Here is a 17,670-nt window from a genome sequence, read left to right on the forward strand (position 1 = left end):
GGACGCGCCACTGGTGGCGGCCTTGCGCAGAACACGCTGGAGAGGAGCCTGGCGCGCGCCGTAGTTTGTTGTGCCGTTGATCGTGCTTCTCTGTCTTATTCACGTTTTCAGAGCAAGATAGGCAACACCATTCGCACGTGTGGGGTGGCCAAAGCTTCAGGGAATGTCGAAGAAGAATTGTTGCAGGGTGGGGGGCTCAAATACCGGTGAAAACGTGCCGGCGATGCGGTTCTAATCATTCCCGGCAAAGCCTTATCAGCGGGAGCAATGGTAGCACAAATGTATCGTCGCTTCGAAGGGAAATTTCTTGCTCTCATCCTTTCCTTTGTCTCGTCGGTGTTTTTTTTCCACTCGATCATAGTTAGACGCGTGAGCAACGAAGTTCGTCTGCAGTGCAGCATGAGGTTTAAAGGCATTTCGCTAAAGTTCGGAATGCTGTTTGCCGCTTATGTTTTCCGCTTCTTTACCGCGTTGCGCTAGCTAGGCAGCACGACTGCACGAGTGCATTGCGTTGTATGTTAAAGCTACTGAAGTTTGCAAGAACTGAAATAGTTGGTTTCATGTGGCGCGGTAAATCCTCGCACCAGCTGTCGCGCACTTCATGTTTTTACATCTATTTCATGCGTGGTTTTGCACATGTTTAACTGTTGCTCCATGCATAACTCTTGTCGATTATTTTGAGCTGCGAAGTTTTCACACTGCCTTGTTTGTAAAGGGTATAAATCACGCTGTGTCTTATCGGAATGATACCAAGGGAGTGCTTCTTTAACATCTTTATTCTTTTCGCTCGAGGGCATCTTAGATATTGTTTGCGTTTTTGTAAATGTGTTTAGAAAATAAGTAGTTCAGGGCGAGAATTGTTAATAGCTGCTGAATATGGTATTTTTGTTCCATTTCTTGCTGAAAAGTTCGCGTCCCGTTTGGGAAGTCATCACACCTCGGTGCTGCCTGAGCAAACTTAACACGCCGAATGATTTGTTTCTTTCACAACGTAGTCCCCTCTTGCATGTGAGTTTTGTAATCAACTGAATTCTTTCTTATACTTACGCTGCAGACGACTAAACCGGGCCTTGCCGCCAGCGCTCATCTACTTTGACTGGCGCTGCTCTGCCTTTAAATAAATCATGTGGCACCTCTCTCTAGTAATATAAAGAAGTACTGAAAAGTTAGTCAGTATTTAGCTTTGTACGTTTCCAAGCAGCTCCCTTGGGGAACTTAAAATTGCACGATCTGCAGCGGGAACGGTAGTTCATCGGCGTATGCAGCAGAATTGAATCGGTGGTACAGCACTAACACGCGCTTTTATTAACCCGTGTGTTTGGTGACTTCGTTGGCTAGTGTACGCGTTTCCATCAATAAATTGGCAATTACTCTTCTTGAGGCAACTTCGACTGCACTTATTCGGCGATGTCACATGTATTCATCTGCAGGAAAATCACAACGGCATATGCAAAGATTGCACCGTGCGGATTTGTTTGATATAAGTCTGCACTAACCACGGGGGCTTGTTATTCAGGTACAGAAGCAGCATTGCGGCAATGGTAGAATAAAAAAAGACCATCGAGAGATCGCATCACTCAACAAAATTTATCGGCTAGTGAACATGAGCTCCACGTCATGTAAATGTAGTTCATGGTGTTTGTCTGCGGGACACGCCTTGCACGTATGTGGACCATGTTGCCCCAAACACCGGTAACATCGTGTTCATACCCGCTCGCACAGAAGTCAGCATCTTCCCTACAGCTGCTACCCCAGAAGAAGCAGCCTGGCACCCGAATAAAGAAGAAATCGCAGCCGCGAACTTCAGCCATCCTTGCTGCAAAGGGTTGTCGTCTGCTACTGCTCCTGCGTGTACTGTTGGAAGCGTCCGCTAGGTGGCTTTCAGTGGCGCCTCTATAGGCGGCGCACGAGGCGTATAGTGTAGGACTAAGCTGTCGTGAACAAATCAATCAGCGGAACAACGAAGTAAGGAACAAAAGTACACGCACGCGAAAGTACAGAAATTTAAGTATGTTCGCTTCTCTCTGTTCTTTTTTTTTGAACCTGTGATATCACTAGGAAAGAATTTAATATGCTGCTCAGTTCCATTACAGCAACTTCAAGTGCCTATGCTCCATGAACATGTTAAATAAAATCTTCTACCGGCTATTGAACAAAAATCAAAATGACTTCAGCAGCAGTGGTTCTCTATGACTGCAGAAATCCGCATCGTGCCGGAGCAAATGGCAACTGCGTGCTAGACGAGTTGGTGTCAGTGTACGCATATGCAACTCAAGTTTGGTCGAAGGCGAGGAGAGGAGGAAGAAGTGGTGTTTTGCAGCAGGGAGAAGAAGAGGAAGAAAGCCGCACAGGTGAGGCCTCCATGTTTATTCATAATTACCACTTCTTGTACTCGCTACATCGAACGCTGCTGCTCTGTTCGCGCATTGGAATAATGCCCGCAGCGCGCATGACCCGATAAGGGCGAATGCTAACGATATCGGCACCCGAGGTGACAACACACTCAGCGTTCAGGCGTAGAGCCGTTATCACGCAATGCCTTGTAATCAAATGCCGCAACTCCTTCGTGCTCGCACACGGAAGCGCTTCACGTTACAGCCCGTCCTCAGTATTCGTACTGCGTTTCGTGTTCACAGCGCTTATATTATCGAAGTGGCAATTTTTTTCTTTGTGATGTCTGCTATGAATGCTCTGTCTAAAGTTTATTTTCTTTCTGTTCTTGATTAAGTGGGTATTTCTATTCTTTTTTTTTTGTTTGTTCTTTTCTGGTGTGTGCACAACGCACGTGATTGTGCACTGTTATAATTTATCTACGATGTTGATGATTTTTTTTACACGGAAAACTGCTTAGAACATATCTATCTCTTTCATCCTACTCCGGTGAATGTGATTCGTTTATTGTGTGTGCGTGTGTGTTTACAGTGCGCATGTTTCAAATTTCAATTACTTTTCCATTAAATGACGATTATCTTTTGTAATCCGTTGCGGTGCCTAACTGCTATGCTTTCAATTGCGAGTGGCAGTATTGCAAATAAACAAAAGAGAAAAATTAAAACCTTTACGTGCAAATGTTAATGGGCTGCTAACTTTAGGAAAGAAAGAGAAAAAGAAGAAACACGGGGAGGTGGAGGGGGAGCGTGAAAGGTTAATACCTCTACAAACAAACTAATCTGGGACGACCATTAAGAACATTGATGGCTGACTGTGAGAGGATGAACTGTTGGTTCACTGGAACTAGTTCGCAGGAGATGGGCTCCTCGCAGTTGCTCCCATGAAGGGTAAATGTTTCTCATTTGCTTGTTACTTAGTGAAATTCGACATTTAAATTGGCAGTGCTTGCGCGAGGTTTACAGAGTAACGTATAAGAATCATCCAATTAAGTTCAATTGGCGCATTCATTTAATTAAAGAAATTGAATTCCGGGGTCGTACGTGCCAAAGCCATGATATAATTTCGAGGCACGTGGTAGGGGGGGTCTCCGGGTTAATTTTGACCACCGGGGGTTCTTTAACGTGCACCCATGCACGGTACACGGGCGTTTGCTTTTTTTTTTGCATTTCGCTCCCATGTAAAGCATTTATTAAACAGAAAATGGACGTTTACGCTGTATTACTCGACATCACGAAGTTACCAAATTGTTTTTATATATTGACCCTTTCGAAACAGACGACGAACCCCCCCCCCCCCCCCCCCTCCTTTTCTTTTTTCACTCGGGTTTTCGCGCACGTCGGTATGAAACTAAATATCATCATGCATGCCGGTTTTATAGAGATACTGCAATAGTAATTTATAAAATGCGTTGTCCATAATCAATCTTGCATAGTCTTCATCTTAATAACTCTTTCATTTCACACCTTTAAGCACGCTATCGAGAATTGCCCTTGTCCGAGAGCACGTCCACAGTGGACGACGACGAGAGACTTTGTCGCCAAAATTTGCTCGCCGCAAGCTCGCTTTGCATTTAACCTCGACAGGAACTAACGGCAGGCTTTTTTAGACTAAGTGCTCACGTACTGCCGCTTTCACAGGCATTTTGCTTTGAGCAGAAACAAAGCTCGGCCAGTTTGACAGCAGATCTCGAATGACGTCTCTACGCCTTGGTCGCGCACCGAGACACAAGGCGGACCTGATGAGATTTCTTCGTTTAGGAGAAAGGAATGAAGACTGCCCCGTAGCAGAAAATATTGCTGATCGTCCATAACAAGAAGCAGTGTATCCGCCATTTCTCAGCACTGTCACGTATACTGGACTGGACGTACGCCGTCCGATGGTTATGTCCTCCGTATATCGCCTCATGAATGCCGTGCGAGGCACGTAATAATTGCTCTTTGTTCTCAGGCATAATGTCCTCAATGCCATAAATTGGATGAAGAGATGCAAGGAAGAACATGTGTAGAAACAGATAAAGAAATTGCCGATAGATATGCACATTCTCAGTAAGCATAGTTAAAGTAAATGCCTAGCCCACAACAATTTCCAAACGCAAATTTTAGCTAGTGCTTGAGCCTTAAGAGAGGCCATATTTGAACAAGTTTGCATGGATACTGTTAGAAAATATTGCAACGCGGTACCCACCTGTGGCAGCAGGTATCAATTCAACTTTAATAATTAATTATTACACACAGTTTCGCGCAAACACGTCTTCTTTCCTGCTTGTCAGGACTCTTTGTAAATAAGCTTACCAATAAAAACTACGGTGATGCCTTGAGTGGTAGTCATCGAAGGCTATGGGCAGCCGAGTGCGGCCGCCAGCGATTATAAATTCCCTCGCGGCTTCGTCGACTACGGCCTGCAATATTTTGCAAGAGACCCGTCAGCATGCCTGCACATGCTCTTTTTACTGCATGCGAATTTTAAATACGCTAATTGTATTAACATGCCTATATGTGGATTATTCGTAATTATCCCTTAAACATGGATGAGCACTTGAGAAGTGACGCTGTTGTGCAATCTTGAAAGCAGGGGGCTAACTCCCTAAACAAACTCCCTTCGTAAGAAGTGTTGGTCATTCGTGGACTGCCTACGCTGACAGGCAGGCTTAGCACAGCCTTTGGAGACCGATCCACGAAGACGGGTGCACAACTCCCAAAAGTGGGCGTGCCGCTAAGCGGCAACACTGTACATGGCGGTTGCGTCACGCAGGGCGCAGCGCTCGAACCGTTGCCGATTCGACTGGGCGGAGCCCGCTCACGTCAGTCGTCGTTTCACTTGCGACGAGCGGCCCGGTCACATTGGGCCGACACCGCCTGCAAATGCAAGCAATTGCGCCGCTCTCGTTAATTCGTATTCAAACGCGGAAAGTTGTGCTCTAAGTTAATACATCAAAATAAAAAGCCAGGAGCCCATTTAGAGTTAGCCGAAGATTCTAAGGCGGTGTAGGTCGTCATGTCGTTGCATTGCGACAGCAAAATCGTAAGGCCGACCAGCTGAGCTACCGCCGACATCGGCGGACCGTCTGCAGACTGTTGCTGTCGGCGCAGCGTGGCTTGGCATCGACATTATGGAGAGAGCTGCCCTGGGCAGTCGACCGACCAATATCGGCGTCGTGTAGGCCTGTAGTGTTACCGGGCCTTTATCGAAATTCCGAACGCAGTTTTCTGCGGTATCTGACCTTTTAAAATGTCGTTGATGATGGTTATTTATTGGAATATCCCCTTTGAAACGAAGCGGTGATAAATAGTCACATAGCCTGTTGAGTTAATCAGGTATACTGTACGTGCTTTTCTTTCTAGGATTTTTGTATACATCACATTATCTATTTTTGCCCCCCTCAAAACCTCTCTGTCTACCTTGTACCGCTACCAGTTTCTGCAACCTATCCGGTCACATCAGTTTCTTCCCTTCATTGTTTGCCACGAATACTGTAAACGTCTCTCCTTTATCTCGACTGGTGACCGGTTGATGCTTCCGCCCACTTTAAATCCAAGCGCTTCTGGATTGTGCAGTACGTCACCTCCGGGCCTCACTGGGTGAATCCCTTCGCATTACATTATTAAGTGAGCTAAGCGCCTTCATAGGCAGCCAGTATGAATCGACGCACTGCGCATCCGCACCGAAAATTGAACGTCGCCCATCGCCTTGAAAGTTTTTACAATATGTTTCAGGTGAAACCTACAGGTTGTGGTTAAGCCTGCGACTCTCCGTCGAGGTGATTCTCTGCTGCTTTTGAGAACAATGTCATCGAGGCAGCCGGCTGCCGGTGGCTGGGTAAGTTGATACCGTCGTCTTCGGCTCTGCGGGCGGAAGAACAACTCGTACCAATGACTAATTGTGACAGGGCTTAAGATTCTCCTAAATGCAGTTTCCTTTTTTTTTAGCAGGAACAGAGAAAGGCTCTAGCCGCCAAGCGGTACTACGCCTGTTTGCTACGGCGTATTTTCGGCCAATAATAGCAATGAGCAAGCATGCCACAGGCGTGGGAACGCAATAGCAACTTATACAAACGTGCGCGCAGAACACGTATGTGAGCGATAACGTTGGAAGCGCCTTGGGGATATAAATGTGCATGAGCCATCATGTATTTTAAGTGCTTAGCACTTTCAGAGGTTCCACTTAACGGGGGTAAAAGCGAAGCACCTAATGATGGGAGCCGTCGCCCGCTGTGATGGCATTGTGGATTTCGTGTGGCGCTGCTAAGCCCGAGGTCGTGGGGTCAAATCCCGCCGTGCCGGCCGCATTTCGATGAAGGCGAAATGCAAGGACATCTGTGTATCGTGCACTGGGTGCACGGTAAAGAATCCCAGGTGGTCGAAAAAAATCCGAAGTCCCCCACTACAGCGTGCATCATAATCATATCATGGTTTGGCACGTAAAACCCGATAATTACACTTTTTTTGTCAGCCGAATTGACCGAACTTCTTTGGTGTCCCTAAACTTTGATTTCATTAGTTCTTGCCATAAAAAGAAAATGTCTAGGTAGGAATCCAAAACCGCCAAGTGCCGTCACTCGAGACAGAATAGCGTAACTTAGCGATACCATCCGCTCTGAAGCCGACTTTTAGAACGCACTGACATCAGAGATGCCCGAGATCACTTGATCTCATACTATGGTTACTCCACAGATGCACCAGAGCCCCGAATTCTGCGTTGTTCGTGAACAGACAGCGGTCGCACTTCTCAGCCGCTTTCACTTAGAAAACAAAGCTTATTTGTTTGATACTATATGAGTTAAGCACGCTTGACAAATGCGACGCTTTTAGTGAGACCACCTGCAGCTGTGGGACCACGCGCTATCCGCGATTTGACGCTCACAGTTAACATAAACGCGATCAATTTAGGCGGCGTTGTCCCTCGCGTTGGAGTGAATGCCTGCAGAAGCAGCAGCTGCGTTTCCGTGGCGTTTTAAAGCGAAGCTTTCTTTGCCTCTTCCTTCGACTTTCCCACTGCTGCTGCTGTCTGGTACACCGCGTCGGCAAGTGATTCAGAGCCTTTGTATACATGACGAAAGCGAGTCACAGAGGAAAGGTGATGCAAAAAACTTGCTTGGATCCCACCACGTCGAATGTGGCCAATGCCCTCTGGAGCTCCCTGGGTGTCGCCACATTAGCGTATTGACAGCTGTAATTATCCATGACCGCCCTCAAAAGCATTGTAGAAACTGCAGCGCTTCCCTTTCTACTAACGTGTGAGTCCAGAGGTAGAAGTGTAGAGAGGAGTGGGGAGAATAGGCAGTTCCCATAAAAGGGGGTGGAGGTGACGTGAGAGGCAAGGAAACGCTACTACTACACGACCGTGCCTGCGGGGAAACTGGACAAACTTAACTGCAAGGTACGGCACAGTACGTTCCTGCTATTTCTGAAAAATAAACACCATGCAAATATGTCAAGTGGACCAATTACGAAGGGCGTGCAGAAGCAGAGCCGTATTAATTAAAACGCACCACGGGGTCCAGGCAACACCACGGAAGCGATCCACCGTCAAGCCAACACTTCTGTGCTCGCCGCGATAGCTTTGCGGCTGTGTGATTACTAGAAGGCGTGGATTTGATCCCAATCGCGGCAGCCGCATTTCGACGGGGGCAAAGGAGGAAACGCACGTGCACTTAGATTTTCGTACACGTTAAAGAACATCACGGTGTCAAAATTAATACGGAGTCCACCAGTACGGCCTGCCTCATAATCCGATTGTGCTTTTGGCCCGTACAGCGCCCCATAATCCAATTCATGTTTAATGCTTCTGCCAAGATGCGATGTGCCATGTGAGGCAATGACAATGCTCAACCTTCTTATGAAATGTGGCGCACAAGACACCTCAAGCAAACACCTCTCCCTGTGTGTTATGTCTACTACGCAGTCAAACAGCAGTGGTGCACGCAAGGTAACGTTTAACATCAACTCACCCCTCACGTCTTAAACTAAACGTTGTAGAAATTAAGCTTTCGCCGTCAACATCACCTCTAACTACCGTCAATCAAAGCAACTAGCGCAGAAAGCTTCGCTTACATCGGTTCCCACAGTGCGTGGGATCTGCATAATGTTTTTTTTTTCTCTGCACACGCAGAGGGCGAGCGCCGTGAGCGGTGAGGATCACCGGCCCAGCGGTCAGTGCTTCATGGCGGCCGACGGCCAGATCTACTGGCAGCCGACACCACAACGCAGCGCCGCTCCCAGGGGTTACAAACCGGTAGGTTCACGAGCGCACAAAGCGCGTATCACGAGTGTCCCGTTGTGAAGGTGCGGGCCCGCAGTGGAGTATCGGAAAGTAAAAAAGAAAGATATGCAGTTTCACGTGCCCAAACTACAACGGAAATATGAGGTGTGCCGTAAATATTTCACACCATTATATATAGTGGTGGACTCTGGATTATTTTGGGCCACTAGGGATTCTTTAACGTGCGTCCACTGCACGTTTTTTGCATTCGAGACTCGTAGAATAGAAATGCGCCGGCGTTCGGGCCCGCGACTTTGTGCTCAGCAGTGCAACTCCACAGCCAGTGAGGTATACTGCGGCGGCTGGTAACGCCAAATGTTGTGGTGCACTGTAAAGAGCCTAACTTTCTAATGAGGAACGGCGAAGGGGTATTGATTAAAAAAAATGCCAAGCACATTGGAGGTGGGCGTTGTTCGCACGACGGCAATTTATTTCGTCCCCTGTCATCTCTTGCCTGGCAAAAAATGTATATGCCGAACCATCCATGATTAACTAATTCAGAAGGATAACACGGAGATATCCAGTGCCGCTGCAAGCCACGTTTAACTGAAAGCGACACGCGCGAGACTTGGGCGCTTAAAGGGCAACTCAGGCGATTTTTCCATGTCCACTCACCTCAATAAAATTTTGAATATCCGTTCCCTTTTTTTTTTCACTTCGATTGTTTGTGCCAAACGATGTGACTACAAGGGACTTAGTTTCTCTGAAAATGAATTTTAAAGATTGGTTGCGTGTTCCTGATTTATGCCCACGAATGTATGACATCTTACTGGCCGCCCTGTGTTTGTGACGTCAGAGAATGCACCACCACTTCGCTCAGAAACGACAATGAGTGAGTGAGAAAACTTTATTTCGAATCACAACGATTCGCGTCCGGCGAGTTAGTGGGCTGGGGCACTCGCCGAGGTTATGGCCAAGAGTTCTTGCCTCTGGGCGGCTGCCTTGGTCCACTGGACTGCCCAGAGCTGGTCTTCCAGGTTCGAGCTGAGCAGCGCGGCCTGCCATCGCACGCGGAGGCTGTCGATTGAGGCTGCGCTCGCATTGTCCTGTATTAGTTGCTGGCGTTCCCATAGCATGTGTTCTAGCGCGGCTCTGGTGCCACACATTCTGCATCTATCTGCTGTGTATATGTCTAGATATATAGCGTGCATTAGTATCGGACTCTTGTATGATTTGGTTTGTAGTTGTCGCCACTGGACAGCTTGCGATCTACTGAGTTGTGGATGAGGTGGAGGATCAGTTCATCTTTGCATCTTGTAGTGGTTGGTGATGTCGCTGAACCTGGTCAATCTGTCTTCCCATTCCCATACTTCGCAGGGCCCTATCGAGGGGTCTACGTTCGTCGCAGCTTGGAAAGTGAGTCCTCGAGCTACGTTGTGTGCCGCCGTGTTAGGGTTGTCCTCTCCCGTTGAGTCGGTGGTGTGGGCTGGTATCCATAGGATTTGGACGCACGTGTCTTCCCTTGTTGGTCTGCCTTTAATGGAGTATGTTTAGAGCTTCAGCTGAGATCCGGCCGTTCACGAAGTTGCGTACTGCCGTCTGGGAATCGCTGATTATATAGTATGCGTTGGTTTGGTCTATGGCTAATGCTATAGCCGCTTCCTCCGCCGTTTCGATGCGTGTCGTGTTTATAGTCAAGCTTGTGCAGCATCGTCTGTTGTGGTTAAGTACTGATGCGACAAAGCTGCGTTTGTGTTTGTAACGTGCAGTGTCTACAAAGACCGCGTCCTGATTGCTTCCGTAGTTCGTCGCCATTTTCATTGCCCTGCTTTTTCTCCTGTCCTAGTGTTGCACAGGATGCATATTATTGGGTAAGGGGGGTACCGTGAGTTTGGCCCTTATTTATTTGGGTATGTCCCGTTTGTCTCCGTGTTGTGTAGCGTAACGGATCCCTAGTTTATCTAGGATGTGTCTGCCCGCCGACGTCTTGGAGAGGCGTTCGTATTGCGCTATACGTTGCGCTTCTATTAGCTTGTCTAGCGTGTTGTGCAGTCCCAGCCCTAGGAGTTTCGCCGTGCTCGTTCTTAGCATGAGCCCAATCGCTTGTTTATATATCTTCCTAATCAGGCCATCTAGCTTCTTTTCTGCGGCGCCCCATCTGTGGTATGCTGCCACATAAGTGATCTGACTTATCACGAACGTCTCGATGATTCTCATAACGCTTGCTTCTTTCATTCCATCGTGCCTGTTGGCGATTCTCTTGATCAATCGCATCTTCTGAGAAACTTTGGCTTCGATTTTGCGAATACTTTCTCCGTTGGTGCCTTTGGCTTCTATGATCATTCCCAACACCCTTATCTCCTCGACTTTGGGTATGGGTTGTCCATCTTGCATCATGAGTTGTATGTCTTTGTAGGTTTGTCTGTTGGAGTTCTTGGAAGGTCTCCCCTTTAGCGTTCGTATGTACAGCAACAATTGAGATTTTTCGGCTGAGCATGTTAGACCGGTGTCTTCTAGGTATTTCTCGACTGTTTAAACAGCTTCTTGTAGTCTCTGTTCAATCGATCCATCACTCCCATCATTTATCCATAGCGTGATGTCGTCTGCATAGATTGTGTGGTTAAGTCCTTAGATTCTTTGTAATTTGCTAGGAAGACCAATCAGAGCAAGGTTAAAGAGCATAGGCGATATAACCGATCCCTGCGGTGTACGTGCACTGACAATAGGCGCTTTCTCGGACGTCAGATCTCCTACCGTGATTTTTGCCTCTCTATCCGGACAGGCCGCCATTGGAATCTGAACCTGGCAACGTTTAACGTTAGAACGTTATCTAGTGAGGCGAGTCTAGCAGTGTTATTGGAGGAATTAGAGGGTAGTAAATGGGATATAATAGGGCTCAGTGAGGTTAGGAGGACAAAAGAAACATATACAGTGTTAAAAAGCGGGCACGTACTGTGCTACCGGGGCTTAGCTGAGAGACGAGAACTAGGAGTCGGATTCCTGATTAATAAGGAAATAGCTGGTAACATACAGGAATTCTATAGAATTAACGAGAGTGTGGCAGGTCTTGTTGTGAAACTTAATAAGAGGTACAAATTGAAGGTGGTACAAGTCTATGCCCCTACATGCAGTCATGATGACCAGGAAGTCGAAAGCTTTTATGAAGACGTGGAATTGGCGATGGGTAAAGTCAAAACAAAAAAACACTATACTGATGGGCGACTTCAATGCCAGGGTAGGCAAGAAGCAGGCTGGAGACAAGTCAGTGGGGGAATATGGCATAGGCTCTAGGAATAGCAGATGAGAGTTATTAGTAGAGTTTGCAGAACAGAATAATATGCGGATAATGAATACCTTTTTCCGCAAGCGGGTTAGTCGAAAGTGGACGTGGAGAAGCCCGAATGGTGAGACTAGAAATGAAATTGACTTCATACTCTGCGCGAACCCTGGCATCATACAAGATGTAGACGTGCTCGGCAAGGTACGCTGCAGTGACCATAGGATAGTAAGAACTCGAATTAGCCTAGACTTGAGGAGGCAACGGAAGAAACTGGTACACAAGAAGCCAATCAACGAGTTAGCAGTAAGAGGGCAACTAGAGGAATTCCGCATCAAGCTACAGAACAGGTATTCGGCTTTAACTCAGGAAGAGGACCTTAGTGTTGAAGCAATGAACGACAATCTCATGGGCATCATTAAGGAGTGCGCAATAGAAGTCGGTGGTAACGCCGTTAGACAGGAAACCAGTAAGCTATCGCAGGAGTCAAAAGATCTGATCAAGAAACGCCAATGTATGAAAGCCTCTAAACCTACAGCTAGAATAGAACTGGCAGAACTTTCTAAGTTAATCAACAAGCGTAAGACAGCGGACATCAGGAACTATAATACGGATAGAATTGAACAGGCTCTCAGGAACGGACGAAGCCTAAAAACAGTGAAGAAGAAACTAGGAATAGGCAAGAATCAGATGTGTGCGTTGAGAGACAAAGCCGGCAATATCGTTACTAATATGGATGAGATAGTTCAAGTGGCTGAGGAGTTCTACAGAGATTTATATAGTACCAGTGGCACCCACGACGATCGTGGAAGAGAAAATAGCCTAGAGGAATTCGAAATCCCGCAGGTAACGCCAGAAGAAGTAAAGAAAGCCTTAGGAGCTATGCAAAGGGGGAAGGCAGCTGGGGAGGATCAGGTAACAGCAGATTTGTTGAAGGATGGTGGTCAGATTGTTCTAGAGAAACTGGCCACCCTGTATACGCAATGCCTCATAACCTCGAGCGTACCGGAATCTTGGAAGAACGCTAACATAATCCTAATCCATAAGAAAGGGGACGCCAAAGACTTGAAAAATTATAGACCGATCAGCTTACTGTCCGTCACCTACAAAGTATTTACTAAGGTAATCGCAAATAGAATCAGGAACACCTTAGACTTCTGTCAACCAAAGGACCAGGCAGGATTCCGTAAAGGCTACTCAACAATAGACCATATTCACACTATCAATCAGGTGATAGAAAAATGTGCAGAATATAACCAACCCTTATATATAGCTTTCATTGATTACGAGAAAGCGTTTGATTCAGTCGAAACCTCAGCAGTCATGGAGGCATTACGGAATCAGGGTGTAGATGAGCCATATGTAAAAATACTGGAAGATATCTATAGCAGCTCGACAGCCACCGTAGTCCTCCACAGAGAAAGCAACAAAATCCCAATAAAGAAAGGCGTCAGACAGGGAGATACGATCTCTCCAATGCTGTTCACCGCATGTTTACAGGAGGTATTCAGAGACCTGGAGTGGGAAGAATGGGGGATAAAAGTTGATGGAGAATACCTTAGCAACTTGCGATTCGCTGATGATATTGCCTTGCTTAGTAACTCAGGAGACCAATTGCAATGCATGCTCACTGACCTGGAGAGGCAAAGCAGAAGGGTGGGTCTGAAAATTAATCTGCAGAAAACTAAAGTAATGTTTAACAGTCTCGGAAGAGAACAGCAGTTTACGATAGGTAGCGAGGCACTGGAAGTGGTAAGGGAATACATCTACTTAGGGCAGGTAGTGACCAGGGATCCGGATCATGAGACTGAAATAATAAGAAGAATAAGAATGGGCTGGGGTGCGTTTGGCAGGCATTCTCAAATCATGAACAGCAGGTTGCCACTATCCCTCAGAAGGAAAGTGTATAACAGCTGTGTGTTACCAGTACTCACATATGGGGCAGAAACCTGGAGGCTTACGAAAAGGGTTCTGCTGAAATTGAGGACGACGCAACGAGCTATGGAAAGAAGAATGATCGGTGTAACGTTAAGGGATAAGAAAATAGCAGATTGGGTGAGGCAACAAACGCGGGTAAATGACATCTTAGTTGAAATAAAGAAAAAGAAATGGACATGGGCTGGACATGTGATGAGGAGGGGAGATAACCGATGGTCATTAAGGGTTACGGACTGGATTCCAAGGGAAGGGAAGCGTAGCAGGGGGCGCCAGAAAGTTAGGTGGGCGGATGACATTAAGACGTTTGCAGGGACAACATGGCCACAATTAGTACATGACCAGGGTAGTTGGAGAAGTATGGGAGAGGCCTTTGCCCTGCAGTGGGCGTAACTAGGCTGATGATGATGATGATGATGAAGATGATCCGTTAAGAAGTTTCGTACATAGTTGTACGTCAGCTCACCACTTAATCAGAACCACGGCGCAAGTGGGACTTTAAACTTTCGTTGTCAGCTCGCTTCGGAGCTTCCAAAGCAGCCTACGCGGCCGCTGTGTCCGCGTGATCCCTCATACCACGTCACGCCAACGGTGGCGCTAGCTTTTCCAGTGGTGGAGCTCGCCCCCAATAGCGTACTCTAAGCAGCGCATGTTTATTAGTTTTAGTTGGCCTGCAAGATCTTCCAATGTCACAGGCCATATGTCGTAGTCGCGGCTATCTTCCGATTTCACCGATAGGTGGCGCTGACATCTCGAAGGTTTCGAGATGTCATGGCATGTTTTATTAGAATTTGAAGGTATCTGCGCAGCAGTTGATTTAGGCAACACTGGCATCTTTCAAGCCCTCGGGTTCAACGTGAGCAGGGGAAAGTAAACTTGTCCGCAACAGAGATTAGTAAGAGGTGATTGGCCGTGGACGACAAGTAGGGAAACGACAAAGATGTAAAAAACAAAGTTCTCGATAGGGGTTCAGAAACGTTGATTATGGAAATTCATCGTGGATTTTGTTTCCTTTTCTTTTTTGTATCCTTTAATACATTTAGACATTAGCCAATATAATAAGAAGAGCTTGGTGGCGCAACCCACCGCCGCGTTCCAAACGGAATGCTCACATCTATCCATCCACCCACCCACCCACCCATCCATCCATCCATCCATCCATCCATCCATCCATCCATCCATCCATCCATCCATCCATCCATCCATCCATCCATCCATCCATCCATCCATCCATCCATCCGTCCGTCCATCCATCCATCCGTCCGTCCGTCCGTCCGTCCGTCCGTCCGTCCGTCCGTCCGTCCGTCCGTCCGTCCGTCCGTCCGTCCGTCCGTCCGTCCGTCCGTCCATTTGTAAGGTGAATACAGGGCCTAAGTTTGAAGGGCAGAGCGCGTGGGAAGTGGGAAACCGGCAATCTACCATTGATTACTGTCTGATGACAGAAGGAATTCATGTTAAGTTGAGAGAAATGGTCATTGACGAGGAAGGGTATAGCAGCATAGGGAGGGACCATAAAAATATCATTTTGAAAATTGGATAAGTAGTTGGGAATGAAAGCAAGGAATGCAAAATGGCCAGTCCAAATTTCAACACTGAACAAAGAAAAAATATAGTCACAAGAGTCGAGGGAGAACTTGGCAAATGGCCAAGTAAAGAGTGAGAATATAGTGAGACTCTAAGTACAATAATGACAGAAATACGGAAATAGAAACGACATATTTGTTGAAAAGGAAAAAAAGAATCCGAAAATCTGGTGGAACAGGCAAGTAAGGGAAGCGATCGCCGAACGATGCAAAGCATCCCGAGAGCACAGGCAGGCAAGAAAAGCGCAGTTGCTGCAGGATGAAGTAGCCAGTAAATGGGAAATATACCAGGAGAAAAAAATCATTGGTTCAAATACTCATTCAAGCAAAGCTATAAGGTGAAATTGAACGTTGATTGTCGGAAATGCGTGAGAAAAAGAATGCCGCACTAGACTATTTTGAAACCACATAAAATTATTATCCCGGAAGTCAACAACAATAGAATAACATATCCTAGGCGAAGATGATAGCAGACTGGAAGGAGAAGCGGCATTAAAGTACATCCGATAAATAACAGCCGAATGTTCCCAAGGCAATGACGAGGTTTTATTTGAAGAAAAAAGAGCTTGAATGAGAACCAGGTGGAAAAGGAGCTGGTGCTGACAAACTTCAACTGGAAGAAAGTGGAAGAGAAAATCCCTAAGCGCACAGCCACAGGGCTAGACGAAGTTCCGTTAGGCTTAATAATGAACTAGGACCAAAAAGTAAGGAAACTCTGGTGAAAGCAATAGAAAAAACTTTAAAAGATAGACGAATACCAGACAGTTGGCGACAAACAAGAATCAATTTAATTTATAACGGTAAGGGGGAGAAAGATAGAATTCACTCGTATAGACCGTTGACCATTACATCGACAATATACAGGTTAGCAATGCAGGCCATTAAATTAGAGCTGCAAGCATGGGCAGACGATAGTGGCATTTTGGGAGAACTTTAGAATGGCTTTAGAATAGGTAGGCGTTTGGATGATAATTTGTTTGTTCTTAGTCAATCTATTGAAATATCCAGAGTACAAAACAGACCGTTATATGTGGCCTTTTTAGACATTACAGGAGCCTACGACAACGTGGACCGCAACATATTGTGGGATATCCTGGAAGGGGAAGGCTTAGGTAACGATTGTATACAGCTTTGTAGAGAGATTTACCTAGAAAATACTGTTTGCGCTGAATGGCAAGCGACGAGGAGCGAGGAGAAAGTTGATATCAAAAGAAGACTAAGGCAGGAGTGCCTTTTATCCCCACTGCTGTTTATGATGTACATGGTGAGGTAGGAGATGGCGCTAGAAGTAAGTAATATCGGTTCCAATCTCTCATATAAACATGCGCGTACAGCAGTAGAGCAGCAAGAAGCAAAGTGATTTGCAATGTCTGGCTAATGTCTGTGGACAGGAATGCGAGAATTTAGGTTTGAAATTCAGCATTAAATAATCAGGTGTTATGGTAATCAATAAAAACAGTGAACAGACAGTGGCATTACAGGGCCAGCAAATACCTCGGGTAAAAGAATATAAATACCTTCGTATATGAATAAATGAAGGCAATAGATATATGGAAACACCGGAAAAAACAATAACAGGAAAGGGGGATAGAAATGCAGTCATAATGAAACACAGAGCGCTATGGGGAGACAATAGGTACGAGGTGCTCCGGGGTATGTGGAAATGTGCAATGGTTCGAAGAATTACATTTAGAAATGCAGTTGTTTGCTTGAAATCAGGTGTGCAATAAGGACTCGATGGCAACCAAAGGTCAGTGGTACGCCTCGCATTGGGCAGTCACGGGAAGACTACAAATGAAGCGGTGCAGGGTGATATGGGCTGGACAAGTTTTGAAATGAGGGAAGCTCACCGTAACATTAATTATGAAGCACGACTGAGGAATAACGAAGAAAGTAAACGGGCTGGGAGAGTGTTGAGGTATTTGTACAGGAAAAACTGATTCACAGTGGAGGAAAAGAACTAGGAAGCTTACCAGCAAATATGCGGCATGTAGGGTGGGCAACACAGTAACAAAGCATTAATGAGAGGGTAGCAGAAGTCGTAATCAAATTTAATAAGAGGTATACATTAAAGGTAGTACAATCGTACGCTCCAACATCTAGTCACGACGATGAGGAAGTAGATCAGTTTTGTGAAGGCGTTGAATTAGCGATGTGAAAAGTGCGAACTCGATATACAGTATCAATGGGTGACTTTGATGCAAAAGTGGGAAAAATCAGGCGAGTGAACAGGCAATTGGCAACTACAGCGTCGATTCTAGAAACGCTAGAGGAGAGATGCTGGTA

The 17,670-nt window shown here is 46.3% G+C and overlaps 1 protein-coding gene across 4 annotated transcripts in view; it reads left to right on the forward strand.

Moving 5' to 3' along the window:
* Positions 1–17,670, forward strand: part of LOC135912025 (uncharacterized) — a 128,271-nt gene that overhangs the window by 41,387 nt on the left and 69,214 nt on the right. For 3 of the 4 annotated variants that reach the window (XM_065444410.1, XM_065444412.1, XM_065444413.1), the window contains exons 1-3: positions 2,300–2,351; positions 6,105–6,207; positions 8,500–8,622. In XM_065444410.1, the coding sequence (XP_065300482.1) occupies positions 6,175–6,207; positions 8,500–8,622 (156 nt within the window). In that variant the 5' untranslated portion in view covers positions 2,300–2,351; positions 6,105–6,174. Of the gene's footprint in view, positions 1–2,299; positions 2,352–6,104; positions 6,208–8,499; positions 8,623–17,670 lie in introns of those variants that run through there. The other variant, XM_065444411.2, reaches the window with a different exon arrangement.

The sequence above is a fragment of the Dermacentor albipictus genome, chromosome 3 (genome assembly GCF_038994185.2).
Source record: "Dermacentor albipictus isolate Rhodes 1998 colony chromosome 3, USDA_Dalb.pri_finalv2, whole genome shotgun sequence".
In the NCBI taxonomy this organism is placed as follows: domain Eukaryota; kingdom Metazoa; phylum Arthropoda; class Arachnida; order Ixodida; family Ixodidae; genus Dermacentor; species Dermacentor albipictus.